The 15,309-nt window shown below is 42.2% G+C and overlaps 2 protein-coding genes and 1 long non-coding RNA gene across 4 annotated transcripts in view; 2 read left to right on the top strand and 1 right to left on the bottom strand.

The window, feature by feature from the left end:
* Positions 1–11,082, bottom strand: part of znf526 (zinc finger protein 526) — a 22,452-nt gene extending 11,370 nt beyond the window's left edge. For both annotated transcript variants that reach the window (XM_062537982.1, XM_062537983.1), the window contains exons 1-2: positions 10,865–11,082; positions 1–297 (exon numbers count right to left, since the gene is read on the bottom strand). The exon at positions 1–297 is cut by the window's left edge and continues 298 nt beyond it. The gene's annotated coding sequence lies outside the window, so the exon portion shown is untranslated. The remainder of the gene's footprint in view (positions 298–10,864) is intronic.
* On the top strand, positions 1,661–3,715 carry LOC134082337 (uncharacterized). The gene is made up of 3 exons (XR_009939617.1): positions 1,661–2,022; positions 2,661–2,904; positions 3,416–3,715. It is a non-coding gene; the product is annotated as an uncharacterized LOC134082337 (long non-coding RNA).
* The window catches only part of gsk3ab (glycogen synthase kinase 3 alpha b), a 28,428-nt gene continuing 24,168 nt past the window's right edge, over positions 11,050–15,309 (top strand). Inside the window, exon 1 of the mRNA XM_062537984.1 lies at positions 11,050–11,967. Within this exon, the coding sequence (XP_062393968.1) occupies positions 11,793–11,967 (175 nt within the window). The 5' untranslated portion in view covers positions 11,050–11,792. The remainder of the gene's footprint in view (positions 11,968–15,309) is intronic.

The raw sequence follows: 15,309 nt of genomic DNA, 5'->3' as shown, positions 1-15,309 counted from the left end.
CAGACTGCTGCGCTGGGTGTGTGTGTGTGTGTGTGTGTTGATCTGTGAATGAGTGTGTGTGTGTGTGTGTGTGTGTGTGTGTGTGTGTGTGTTTTGATTTGGTTAAGACTTTGTGTGTGTGTGTGTGTGTGTGTGTGTGTGTGTGTGTGTGTGAGTTTTGATTTGGTTAAGACTTTGTGTGTGTGTGTGTGTGTGTGTGTGTGTAAAGGCCAGAGAGCCAAGTTCAGCGCGGAGTCTTGGTCGTCACGGAGACCGTGCTGTGCAGTGTGGACTGAGAGGACAACCTCACTGGGAATTCTGGGAACAAATGAAACATACACACACTTACTTCTCAATGAAAACACAACACACACACACACACACGGTGTGTCATGATTCTTCAAATCCTCGTTTCGATTTAATTATTGGTTTTAAAGTCATGATTCGATTCGATTTTCAAATCAATCTATTTTAAATACTACTATTATTGCCTACCTCATGTTATTTACTTCCTTTTCTTATTCTGTTTTGGGGGCTTTTATTTGGAAACTATTCCAACCACGAGATTGTAAGCAGAGGAAGCATTAAACACGGTTATACCCTTCGTTCGGCGAATGTCGAGTTCATAGCTGCGGTCACTACTGCTGACCACCAGATGTCACTGTGTTGTCTTCGATGCTTTGATGCATCGGATCATTTGGCAATACAATTAGGAAGAAGCTTCAGAGGCTTCACAAGGCTTCGTTTGCCCATCACTACGTACAGATACTGCCACTACTGCCAACATTAGAGGCTTCACAAGGCTTCGTTTGCCCATCACTACAGATACTGCCACTACTGCCAACATTAGAGGCTTCACAAGGCTTCGTTTGCCCATCACTACAGATACTGCCACTACTGCCAACATTAGGGGGCCAAGCAGAGCGTTCAGGTTTAAGGAATTTGTTACGCCATATTTAATAACTGCTACGTCATGTTTAATAACTGCTACGTCATGTTTAATAACTGCTACACCATGTTTAATAACCGCTACGTCATGTTTAATAACTGCTACGTCATGTTTAATAACCGCTACGTCATGTTTAATAACTGCTACGTCATGTTTAATAACTGCTACGCCATATTTAATAACTGCTACGTCATGTTTAATAACCGCTACGTCATGTTTAATAACTGCTACGTCATGTTTAATAACCGCTACGTCATGTTTAATAACTGCTACACCATATTTAATAACCGCTACGTCATGTTTAATAACCGCTACATCATGTTTAATAACTGCTACGTCATGTTTAATAACCGCTACGTCATGTTTAATAACTGCTACGTCATGTTTAATAACCGCTACGTCATGTTCTATGATGATCTCCCCTCCTGTTTGTCAGCTTTGTGTTGCTACAAATGATTCTGAATATTTAAATTCCATCTAAAAAGATATGAAGATCATCTGCCACAAATTCAATATCGGATTGAATTGTGAAAAGAATAGCCTGTGGAACCAAAAAGCTTATGCTAAAACACAATTTAGTGGCTGCATCAATCTTGGCCTTGGGACCTACAGTAAGTTATCACCAAAAACGTCTAGCGCCAGCACAATCTAGCGCCCCTGTATTGGGAGCACAATCTAGTGCCCTATATGTGGAGAGTACCGCCAACTGTGTTTGGAATGTTCAGAGCAGTTCTGCCAAGGATTGGTTCAGAGGTGGTCACGTGTTTTATGGACGCCATTTTTACTACCAAAAGCACTTTTGACTAGAATGCTTTCTAATGCTTTCAGATGGCAGTGTTTGAGTATCGTTGGCATTAAGTCTTAATATCTTCACCATACAGCGACCCATTTTCTCACTGGAAACTTTTCTGATAACGTTAACATTATAACGTTTACGTCATAAGCATTTTTAGTGATAAGACTTGTTAAGACATTTGCAGCACGGATTTTGTTTCTAACTACCCGGAGAGATGCCACTTCTGGAGGAGCAGCGAATACATCATACATCGTTCGTCTTAACCTTGTCTAAAAGGAAAACGGTTGGAACAACTCTGGTAAATAAGGTTTTTCATCTCATACTGTTATCATTTATGGTCTTAATTTCCTTGCATTTTTGCGTTTTTGAAGCACTAAAGTGGCTATTAAGACAAGCAGCCAGTACGTAGTGTTGTGTCGTGTGTGTTAATAATAGTGCTACAGCTGCTTAGCAGGTAACATAGCGATCTGTAATCATTGATAAACTTGTTAGTTTTGCATTTTCTTTCTTGTCGAGCAAAATAAGACAACGTTTTGTTTGCCTATTTTAAGAATGTCCTCCTGCTTGACTGAAATAGCTGGTCGGATAATTGCAGTTTGCAAGTTAGCTAGTCTTTCTATCAACGTTGTTAGAAACTTTACCAGTAGCCTAGGCACAGTATTGTCCAAATAAATCTGTTGAAATACACAGCATAGTTTGAAGATATGGTTTGCTAGCTATCTGTCAAACTTGGTAGGTGGTGTGCTAATCACGAATTATTAAGTGGTGTCAATACAGACTTCAGCTCTACACTGGTTGTGTAGGCTATACTTCAATCTGTCAGCCCTCTAGTGAGTGTGCCATGCTTTATTGAATCATGGTTTAAGGTGATGAATTATGTCTGTATTATATCATAGTAAATAATATGCTCCCTCTTTGTCTTTTTCATTATTTTAGATGAAGGTAGAGAAGAGTCAGTGGCTGGTGAAGTAAGAGGGATACAGCTGTCTGCTGATTCAAGGTCCCTGCCCCGTCGCCTCAACATCCTCAAGATCCTGTAGGCTACTGCTGCTGCTCCTTGCTTCAGCACCTTTCCCCTGATGCCTGACACCCCTCATCACCAAATCAGCCCAGTCAACATGGACCCAACATGGACCCAAGTCTCCACCACAGTGTGCACAATACACTATACACAGACAGGGTATGTGATCGGTGTCAATATTGCATTCAGACAAATTGAAATTCCTTCCAAAGAACAAGTGCTTTCCTCAGCTGGATCAATTTAAGTCAAGATAAACAACAGCTTCCTTTCTTCATCGTGTTCTACCATTAACATTATTATGTTTATATTTTTGGTTAATTAAGGCACTTAGTTGCAGTTTCTCAGGTACACTTTGCTATGATGTCATTAGTAAAATTATTAGGAGGATGTAGCGTGTGTGGTGTTAAATGGTACTGCCTTGTATTATCCAAGTCTGAGGCTGAGAGAGGAGATTCACGGTCTGCTCCCTTTGTGTCCCATGTTTTGTGGGTGTGTGTGAGAGAGTGCGCGACAGATAACGAGTGTGGTGTAGAAGCATACACATTTAATGACAACCTGTGCACATTTCAGATTTTTTAGAAGAGCAGTCCTTACTACAGTGGTAGAAATAGTGGTATTTTTATGTACATCTACCCATTTAATGACAAGAGTTTCATTATTTTACATGCAGGACGAGAACAAAGGTACAATTGGTCTGAGGGGAGGACACCGCAGACAGCTGATCAACTCCATGTCATCTAATCAGGCCATGTAAAGGACCATGAAGGGATGGACTTGGTGGAGGACAACAATGTGACACCCGAAAAGAGTACATGGAGATCTCTCATCCTCATCCCTCATGCTTATATTGCATTTCATATAGGCCTAGATTCTGATGGTCTTGTAAATGTTTGTTACACAAGTCAGAAATTGTTGTCTTTGATTATTTAATTTGATTATAATAAATGGAAATATATTTTATTGAAAAATATTTTTGAAAACCTAGCAAGTTTGTGTGTTTTAGTATCAGAATGAGCTTGTATTGACCAAGTATATCTACAAGGAATTTGACTGGCATTAGCTGTTGGAACAATTAGACATACAGTAGTATGCAGTCAGAAGATGCATACTATAGAGCACCACAATATAAGGCACCTACCAATAGATTGAGTGATGGCAGTGGGAAAAATGTGATTATTGTCTGGCAGGTTTTGTGCATAAGGGTAAGTTATTATTTAACGGAAAAGTTTGAGGTCAAACTAATGGTGACCTCCATGTAGCTTTTGTAATAATAATAACTTTATATAATAGCCTAACTTTATGATAATAATATATTTTTTAAATAACATGTGTTCAATTAAAACTATTTTCTTTTACTGTCCCAGAGTCTATTGAAACAACATACTTATTGATAAAAAAGAAAATAAATAGCATATTTTAGTCTTGCCTCATAGGCCGCGAGCTAGATAGGCCTACCGTGCACCCCCCCCACCTCCCAACAAAACCATACTTTTTTGAAAGGTCTGGGTGTGAAGAATATGAATCTGAATGTTAACATTGAAAATTTTGGGATGCACTACCTGTTTTAGCCCTATGAATAGGGAAACCCTAAAAACCGATTATAAGCGATTCTAACACATCAAGATGGTCCTAGTCAATCAGAACAGCTTTTAAGTGACCTATTACACACTCAAACTTCACATATGAAGACTTAGGTCAAATGTCTACCATGCTGCTTATTGGTAGGTGTCTTAAATTAACATAGGTAAAGCCTTATATTGATATAATGAGCCTATTTCATGTATAGGCCACAAAGTAGATACGACTACCATACACCGCCTACCCCCTTTTCTAACAAAATCATGCTTTTGTGAAAGGTTTGGATGTGTAAAATATGAATATGAATGTTAACATTGAACATTTTGGGTTGCACTACCTGTTTTAGCCCTATGAATAGGGAAACCCTAAAAACCGATTATAAGCGATTCTAACACATCAAGATGGTCCTAGTCAATCAGAACAGCTTTTAAGTGACCTATTACACACTCAAACTTCACATATGAAGACGTAGGTCAAATATCTACCATGCTGATTATTGGTAGGTGTCTTAAATTAACATAGGTAAATCCTTATATTGATATAATGAGCCCATTTCATGTATAGGCCACAAAGTAGATAGACCTTCCATACACCCCCCAAACCCCCTTTCTAACAAAACCATGTTTTTTTTAAAGGTTTGGATGTGTAACATATGAAACTGAATGTTAACATTGAACATTTTGGGTTGTACTACCTGTTTTAGCCCTGTGAATTGGGAAACCCGAAAAACAATTTCAAGCGCTTTTAACACAAAGATTATCCTAGTCAATCAGAACAGCTTTTAGATGACCTATTACACACTCAAACTTCACATAATGAAGACTTAAGTAAAATATCTACCATGCTGCATATTGGTAGGTGTCTAAAATTAACATAGCTATGGCCTTATATTGATATAGGGAGCTAATTGTATAGGCCACAACCTAGATACGCCTCACATACACCCCCAACCCCCTCTCCTAATAAAATCCTGCTTTTTAGAAAAGTTTCAGTCTGTGATGAATCTGAATGTTAACATTGAACATTTTGGGTTGCACTATTTGTTTTCACCCTCTGAATAGGGGGAAAAAAAACTATTTTAAGCGATTTTAACAGAGGTTGTCCTAGTCAATCAGAACAGCTTTTAGATGATCCATTACACACTCAAATTTCACATGATGACTAAGGTTAAAGAACACCCTATACTGCTTCTTGGTAAGTGACTACATTTAATATAGTTAAGGCCTTGGGCCCTATTTTCATGATGCAAAACTTGGCAGAAAGCGTGTAATAATAACAACGCAAAGCTTATTCCTATCGTAGAGTTTTTCGCCATGCGCTTCTCTTTTATTGAGCAATGTGCCAAGGGGTGTGGGAATTAATGACTTAAGAACGGGTCTGGCACATTATCGAAGAATCATTCTCTTACATTAACTAAAACGCATTGCACTACTGACCAAGAGAAACCTGGTCAGAAATCAGTGGCGAGTGGTTATTATTTTAAGAGTGCATTATCAACAATGATACGGGCGCTGTTTGTTAAGTTGCGCTGCTTGCTCTTAAAGGGAATGACCGATGACACTCGCATTAGTTTAAAGGATGTTTTGCCCGAAACACACCCATTACTGATTAAGAAACATAGGAATGCCTTGTTGTGCCATTCGTTATCCATTTGATAACGAAAACACTCCCAATGTGGACAGGACAGCCTACTAAATTTAAATAAACTTTAAATAAGTGATCATGAAGTGTTGTAATACAGCCCCTTACTGTATGTTGATTTCATGAGCCCATTTCCTACCCAGCATGCACATACACACACAATGACTATACAAGAACTATGTACATACAGCATGGAAAAGAACTATACAGCATGCACACACAAAAATATGCAATACAGCATGCATACAGTCACACAATAACTACACTGAACAAAATTATAAACACACCACTTTCACAACATTTCTCTCAAATATTGTTCACAACTCTGTGTTAGTGAGCACTTCTTCTTTACCAATATAATCCATCCACCTCACAGGTGTGGCATATCAAGATGTTGATTAGACAACATGATTATTGCACAGGTGTGCCTAAGCCTGGCTACAATGAAAGGCCACTCTAAAATATGCAGTTTCACTGTATTGTCTTCACATACAGTGATTTTGCCTTTTGACACCGATGTTCTAGGCATGTCAATAATTCCTTTGCATAGAGTTGATCAGGTTGTTGATTGTGGCCTGTGGAATGTTGGTCCACTCCTCTTCAACTCCTCTTGCAAAGTTGCTGGATATTGGCAGGACCTGAAGCATGCTGTCGTATAGGCCGACCCAGAGCATCCCAAACATGCTCAATGGGGGTGACATGATTGGTGAGTATACTGGCCATGCAAGAACTGGGATGTTTTCAGCTTCCAGGAATTGTTTACAGATCCTTGCAACATGGGGCTGTGCATCATCATTCATGCTGCAACATGAGGTGATGGTGGTGGATGAGATGCTATGGATCGATGGCATCAATAAAATGTACCTATGTTCGTTGTCCATAACACACGTCTGCCCATCCCATAAAGCCATACATGCTGTCTGCCATCAGTCCTGTACAGTGAAAACCGGGATTCATCTGTGAAGAGAACACATCTCCAAAGTGCCAGACCCCTTTGAATGTGAGAATTTGCCCACTCCAGTCAGTTACGATGACAAACTGCAGTCAGGTTGAGACCCCAATAAGGACGACGAGCATGCAGATGAGCTTCCCTGACACGGCTTCTGACACTTTGTGCAGAACCGATTGTTGCAGCAGCTGTTCGGGGTGGTGGGTCTCAGATGATCTTGGAGGTGAAGATGCTAGATGTAGAGGTCCTGGGCTGTTGTCGTTACACATGGTCTACTGTTGTTGTGAGGCTGGTTGGATACAGTACTACCAAATTCTCTGAAATGCCTTTGAAGACGGCTTATGGTAGAGAAATGAGCATTCCTGCAGTCAGAGGGAGCAGCCAACTGTAGGCTCCCTTGAAGCTTGCAACATCTGTGGCATTGTGCTGTGTTATGGATCTACACATTTTAGAGTGATCTTTTATTGTGAGCCTGCCAGCCTAAGGCACACCTGACATCTTAATAGGCCACACCTATGAGGTGGATGGATTATATTGGCAAAAAGAAGTGCTCACTAGCACAGATTTATGAACAATATTTGAATGAAATAGGCCTTTTGTGTATAAAGTCTTGGCTCTTTGAGTTCAGCTCCTTATAAATGGGGGTATAAAACAAAAGTGTTACAATTATAAGTTTGTTCAGTGTAGTTACAGTGTCTGTGTACATGCTGTAGTTCGTGTGTGTGTGTGTGTGTGTGTGTGTGTGTGTGTGTGTGTGTGTGTGTGTGTGTGTGTGTGTGAGAAATGAGAATGCTTTATAGTTCTCTTGTATTAAGTTATTGTGCATTTGTGCCTACCATACACACCCCCAACCCCAAAGCAGAGGGATTGGGGGTGTATGGTAGGCGTATCTACAGTAGATTGTGGCCTATACATGAAATTAGCTCCCTATATCAATATAAGGCCTTAGCTATGTTAATTTTAGACACCTACCAATATGCAGCATGGTAGATATTTGACCTAAGTCTTCATATGTGAACTTTGGGTCTGTAACAGGTCATCTAAAAGCTGTTCTAATTGACTAGGACCATCTTGATGTGTAAGAATCGCTTATAATCGTTTTTTAGGGTTTTCCTATTCATAGGGCTAAAACAGGTAGTGCAACCCAAAATGTGTAATGTTAACATTCATGTTCATATTTTACACATCCAAACCTTTCACAAAAGCATGATTTTGTTAGAAAAGGGGGTAGGGGGTGTTTGGTAGTTGTATCTACTTTGTGGCATATACATGAAATGGGCTCATTATATCAATATAAGGCTTTGCCTATGTTAATTTAAGACACCTATCAATAAGCAGCATGATAGATATTTGACCTAAGTCTCCATATGTGAAGTTTGAGTGCGTAATAGGTCACTTAAAAGCTGTTCTGATTGACTAGGACCATCTTGATGTGTTAGAATCGCTTATAATCGGTTTTTAGGGTTTCCCTGTTCATAGGGCTAAAACAGATAGTGCAACCCAAAATGTTCAATGTTAACATTCATATTCATATTGTACACATCCAAACCTTTCACAAAAGCATGATTGTGTTAGAAAAGGGGGTAGGGGGTGTATGGTAGTCGTATCTACTTTGTGGCATATACATGAAATGGGCTCATTATATCAATATAAGGCTTTGCCTATGTTAATTTAAGACACCTACCAATAAGCAGCATGATAGATATTTGACATAAGTCTTCATATGTGAAGTTTGAGTGCGTAATAGGTCACTTAAAAGCTGTTCTGATTGACTAGGACCATCTTGATGTGTTAGAATCGCTTATAATCGGTTTTTAGGGTTTCCCTATTCATAGGGCTAAAACAGGTAGTGCAACCCAAAATGTTCAATGTTAACATTCATATTCATATTGTACACATCCAAACCTTTCACAAAAGCATGATTTTGTTAGAAAAGGGGGTAGGCGGTGTATGGTAGTCGAATCTACTTTGTGGCCTATACATGAAATGGGCTCATTATATCAATATAAGGCTTTGCCTATGTCAATTTAAGACACCTACCAAAAAGCAGCATGGTAAACATTTGACCTAAGTCTTCATATGTGAAGTTTGAATGTGTAATAGGTCACTTAAAAGCTGTTCTGATTGATAGGACCATCTTGATGTCTTAGAATCGCTTATAATCGGTTTTTAGGGTTACCCTATTCATAGGGCTAAAACAGGTAGTGCATCCCAAAATTTTCAATGTTAACATTCAGATTCATATTCTACACACCCAGACCTTTCAAAAAAGTATGGTTTTGTTGGGAGGTGGGGGGGGTGCACGGTAGGCCTATCTAGCTCGCGGCCTATCATGCACGGTCGAAATACATTGTATGCCTGAATCTGGAGGTCAGACGTCAAATCTAACAGTGATTCAAAGAGTTGCTGCAACATGTAGGGATTGCTGGCTTAAGTAAGGTAAGATGTTATTCATTGTGCCCTAAACAGGCTTATTTCACCAAAATGAAGCTTTCAGCTTTCTCTTACTGCTTTATTTCAAGTTGTTTCCTCAGACTAATATTTAACTGCTGTAAGAAATTGGATAAACGAAGTTCGCCTCGTAGGCGTTTTCAGAGCTAGCTGGCTCCAACTAGGCAACGTTTATCACTATTTATCTGGTCTTTGCTATTTTTTTCAAAATGTATAATGCAGCGTATTTGCAACAGCATTTACATCTTAATGAATAGTGATGCATATTATAACATTTATAGGCTTGTTTATGACGATGTTAAGCTATTTGTTTCAACATGTCATATTCGCCCTATTGACCATCATTGAGACGAACGTACGTGACGTCACTTCTGGTCGTAAAGATGGCGCCCATGATTTGAGTTGGCGATACTCTCCACATATAGGGCACTAGCACAATCTGCATTACAGCGCCCCTTGTGGTTAAATTACACATTTTGTGTGATTCCTCAAAATGGGCTCCTGCGTCCACATGCCATTGGCCCCTTCTCAACCCCTCTCTCCTGGATCCTCCAGGCTCGTTCCCACTGATCTATAAAGAACACTGAATAGACTATCCCATTGTTGCCGCCCAATCATTCTTTATCTAGATCAGTGAGAACGAGGACCGAGGGAGGAAGGGAGTATAGATACAATAGACCAATGAGAGAGGCCCAATTTCTGTAGATTTTTGATATCACAATTTCTTTGGTAACCTCACAGTAAATATCAATTGATTGTGAGAAGTAAGTGCCTTCACAAGTCAGTCAGCCAAACAGACAGCTCTTGGTCGTCTGTGTCCATGTTGGTGTGGACTGGACAGAATGCAAGGTATGTGAAAAATGTGTGGCCCTTCATAACTCCAAAAGGTATTGAAGGTATCTAATGAATGAAGAAATAAAACTGCAGAATTGCTGGATCCCAGACTAATATGATAAACGAACAGATGATGGTTACATTATGACTGCAACATAAACAGTTAAAAGTCGACTGGAGGCTGTTTTACAGATCAAAAAATATTTCATGACCAAATATTATCGGTGCACACTTGTCTTAATTGTCTCACGGTCGAGAATGCACATCATATGAATCAGTTACGGTTTCAAATTATGTCGGTAAGACGATCTGAGAATGCTCGCAAGGTCTCAGAAACTCCTCAGGCGTTTAAATCGTTTAATAGAATGACGACTGCCTCTGGTGTCGCATCGGTACAACGGGCGATAATTTATCACGGTGCGCTATAATGGTTATCAGGTGCTGTTGGAGGAGGCTTTTCGTTAACTGTACGTTAACTGCCTGTGTGGCGGGCGATCTGTTGGCGGCGCTATCTAATTTCCCCACAACCTTGTCGAGGGCACCGTGGTCTCCTGCTGGATCCACCCCCGAAACACGACGGTCGTCAGGCGGCGCTGTCGACTTTTCTCCGAAGTCTATCCAGCCCAAGCGAGGCCTCCTCTTTCCCTTCCCGTTTCCGAATCTTACCTCTCATCGACTGTCGTTAGGCAAACCCTCGTGCAACCGTCACTGCCAGGGGTTCCTCGGAATTATCCTGAGCGTCCGGTTATTTTCTAAAAAAACGGTCCCATCGTGGTTTAGGAGGAAAACACGTTTATAGGAAATTATTTAGCAATGTAGGCACCGTCGGGAGCCAGAAATGCATGGTTAGCCGAGACGTTACCTCCGCTCTGGGTTAGCAGCCCCGCCTCACATTTGGGCCGAATGATTTTTCCAAAGCGTGATTGGATCGTCTGCCTGTCAGTCAGTTGACAAACAGTGTTGAGACTAGAGCATGTTTTGTGTAGGCCAGCTAGCTGTGTTTTGGACGGCAGTGGTCGCTTACAACTTAATTATTAATTGTGAAGTTACTTATGGAAGCGAAACCCGTTATTGTAATTTAAATTAATCAGAGAAACTGTGAACATAGGCAAGCCCCACAGAGAGCATTATGATCGATTTGGTCATTTCAAAGCTTAGCTCCGCTCTAGATTCAATATCTTGGTTCTGTAGTGAATGAGCCTGTTTTGGTCGCCAGCTAATTCTAACAGCACCAGTGAATCATAAAAATCCCGTTTTGAAACACTTGTGACGGTGTATTGTGCATTAATATATTTGAAGGTTAGCACATTTTCCCGTGGCTACAACAACATCTCCACACCTTGCAAAATAAAATTGAACATAACGAGAACTTCACTACCCACAATCCCGTGTGGTGGGCAGCGTCGGTGTGCGTCAGGTCCAACAGATCAGACGGTCAGAAGAAAGGGAGGAGACATCCATCCATAGCTACTAGCTACTCGGTCCAGGGAGGCTTTTAACAATTACTGGATTTTAGTGTAAATTGTGAGAACCCTTTTTTGGCCCAATATAACGACACACTTACCCCCCTGCCCCGGCATACTCGCACATAGATATGAGCGGCAGCGGGCGGCCCAGGACCAGCTCGTTTGCTGAGCCACCGGGGGCTCCCGGAGCTGCTGCAGCCGCCGCCGGATCAGCCGTGGCCGGCGGGAGCACCTCAGGAAAGTCCGGCGCTTCACAGGCCGCAGGGGGGAGTTCATCTGCCTTTGGAAACTTGCGGCTTAGCAGTGAGTCTATTTCATTATGTCAGTAGGAAGGGAACCGGGATAAATGTTAACCTGCAGCCCTTAACAGGGCGGTTGATGCTTTTGTTGTTTTTATTCTCCACTGCCAGGTATTTTAACAAACTGTACTTGCTTTGCTAACCACGTACGTGTAGCCTGTGCTGCTACTGCTAGCTGCTAACTAGCTAGCAGCTACATGTTTTTGTAAATGGGACAACAGGATCAAGGGCTTTGGTTGTGTGAGAAACAAAGTGGAAAGCTAGCATCCATTAGAGAGCACACATCTGTGCCCTGAAGAGATGAAGTGCTAGAAAACCGCAGCGTGTGAAATAGGGATTCAATTGTCAGGTGGAAAATTAGGGCATCAGTGTAGTGTAGCCGACAACATACGGAACACTAACGTTAATTGTAGCACAACTTAGCTAGCAGCCGAGTCGTCGTGTCAGTATTGGGAACAAAGCTCAGTGCGGTGCCTTCGCCCCAAGCTATGAGACGAATCGCGTCAACCTCAACAGGCGAACCACTGTAATTCTGTGTTTGTTTTTTGAGTGTATACGAAGAACCTTTGTAGAATCATTAGCTGGTAAACGGCACAGTAGTGTCCGTAGCTCGCCAGCGAATAGACCATCCAAAAACATTAGCAGTGGCGGCTAGGCGATGGCTCAGACACTTTTGCGACTGTCAAGTTGTTTAGAGCCACGTACCGAAGAGTTGTCCACATCTAAACTGACCTTTACTGTGTGTGCACGGCAGATCCATTGAGCACATCAGCACTGATGTCGGAACTAGTGGCGTAATCTTTCAGCAATTTCCCAAACAGGTTTGATGTGGGGCTTGGACGTGTACCCCAAAACTGAGCTATGGTTGTTGCCCCCGCAGTTTGGGTCCGTCCACAGACACAGTTTCAATTTAATTTCACTTCTAGATCGTCAAAACATTACACGTCTCATGGCACTTTACCGAGTGTTAAACAATCAGAGAGTAAGTAACAGGCGAGGAAAAACTCCCTAGAATTGGAGATACATACAGGAAGAAACCTCAGACAGATCCACGACTCCAGGGCCTGATCCGTCTGCCCAGGGTCAGTTACAGTACAGTAAGGTCATTTAGTGTCAGAAAGTTGATGAAATCCAGTGCATGGAATGAGTTGTCCATAGGGGTTTGAAATGGTCATAGGGGAAGTAGTAGGGTCGCTAGGGTGCATGACACCTGCATGTTATGCCCACCTTCCGCCAGGGTCTACCCGTCGCTAGGGTGCGTGACACCTGCATGTTATGCCCACCTTCCGCCAGGGTTTACCCGTCGCTAGGGTGCGTGGCACCTGCATGTTATGCCCACCTTCCGCCAGGGTTTACCCGTCGCTAGGGTGCGTGACACCTGCATGTTATGCCCACCTTCCGCCAGGGTTTACCCGTCGCTAGGGTGCGTGACACCTGCATGTTATGCCCACCTTCCGCCAGGGTTTACCCGTCGGTGCATTCGGCTGTATTGCAGCAATTGAATAGACCTTACATCTGGGGCACATTTGACTTTGTACCTCTTTTCAGCCATTTGTGTGTGTGTGTGTGTGTGTGTGTGTGTGTGTGGTGTGTGGGTGTGTGTGTGTGGTGTGTGTGTGGTGTGTGTGTGTGTGTGTGTGGTGTGTGTGTGGTGTGTGGGTGTGTGTGGTGTGTGTGTGTGTGTGGTGTGTGTCCTGGCACTTGGCAGCGGCCAGGTGCCCGGTCTGGTGCCCTGTGTGTGTGTGTGTCTGCATCAGGTCGCATATCTGCGCCCAGGTGCCGTGTGTGTGTGTGTGTGTGTGCATCAGGTCGCATATCTGCGCCCAGGTGCCATGTGTGTGTGTGTGTGTGTGTGTGTGTGCATCTGGCGTCCTGTGTTTGCATTAGGCCGTGTGACTTAGCAGAGAGAACACACTCTACATTTGAGTGGAGTGGACTCTTCTGAGGCTGTGATTGCATGGAGCCTGTGTCTGTCTGTCTGTCTGTCTGTCTGAGTGTGTGTGTGTGCGCGCGCACTCTTTCTTTTATCGGACGTGTGTGTGGTTTCAATGAATGTGTAGGTGGCCCTGGCCTGCAGTGAACAAACATAAGTGTTTGTGTGTTCTTGCATTGGATATCTGTGTGTGTGTGTGTTTACTTCATTGGACATGTGTTTAGGGGTGTGTGTGTGTGTGTGTTAGGGGTGGGGCGATATGGACAAGTGACTTGCTCTGCTGCAGCTAGTGGCTTCTCTCACTCCTGATTGAGTGAATGTACGGGGGTTCAATGCGTGATGTCCAGTGTGCCTCTCCTCCCCCCAAGTCATTTAAATACTCGATAATGTACATTTCCAAATCGTTAAAACAACAATCACGATAATATTGCAAACGATATATATCGCCCATCCCTAGTGTGTGTGTGTGTGTGTGTACTTGCATTGGGCATGTGTCTAGGTATGTGTGTGTGTACTTGCATTGGGCATGTGTCTAGGTATGTGTGTGTGTGTGTGTGTACTTGCATTGGGCATGTGTCTAGGTATGTGTGTGTGTGTGTGCAGGGTTTCCCGCAGCGCTTTCCTGATAAGGCGGCCGCCTTAACAACACAGGGCTGCCGCCTTAACTAGCGTCTTCAATAAATAAATAAATAAATATTATGTATAGTGATATTCGCCGTATTACTCTGTCATGTTTTCTCCCTGTCATTCCAAACCGTAGCCGCTAGTCTCCCTTCTCTGTAGAACGCATAAAAAAACAAACTTTTTCAAATCGAGTTGGCCTATGCGCACAGGCGACGCGCTCATTCAGCATGAGTATTTAATATCAGGTTCCACTGCCACGCATATCTCAGAGTGACTGCAAACACAGCCTAAACCTAGCTAGATTTGACGACTCTCACAGGAATGGTTCTCCGTTGAATCTACCAAATGTGTGGGATGAGCGGCATAACACTTTTGAGCGCAAATCTTTTTTTTTTTTTTTTTATCACTCGTCTATGAATGCACAGCCCACTGCATCTTGTAATTTGTTGTGACAAACACTTGTGCCATCTAGCCTACAGCTAACAACAACTTGTGACGGCTATTCATTCACGTGTTGTAAAATTCTGAAATTGTCTGAGGTTTACACAGGCTAGTTTAAACTTTAAAATGTAGCCTCTTGTCTCCCATGCCAGTTTCATTCATCCCGACCGGGCGGGACGCACGTTTCCGTTTTGTAGAAATAATTCCTGAATGTTTTTGTTCAGAGCTGAACATGCAACTGTAGGCTATTTGACAGATGACAGATTTGGTTGCTAGTGACAAAATATTAGCGTTCAATGCGGTACGATCTCGCTAATTATGTTTTAAAAAGCATTAAAAACGTTCCTG

The sequence above is a fragment of the Sardina pilchardus genome, chromosome 6, assembly GCF_963854185.1.
Source record: "Sardina pilchardus chromosome 6, fSarPil1.1, whole genome shotgun sequence".
NCBI classification, from domain to species: Eukaryota; Metazoa; Chordata; class Actinopteri; order Clupeiformes; family Clupeidae; genus Sardina; species Sardina pilchardus.
This window is presented reverse-complemented; position numbering and strand designations above follow the sequence as displayed.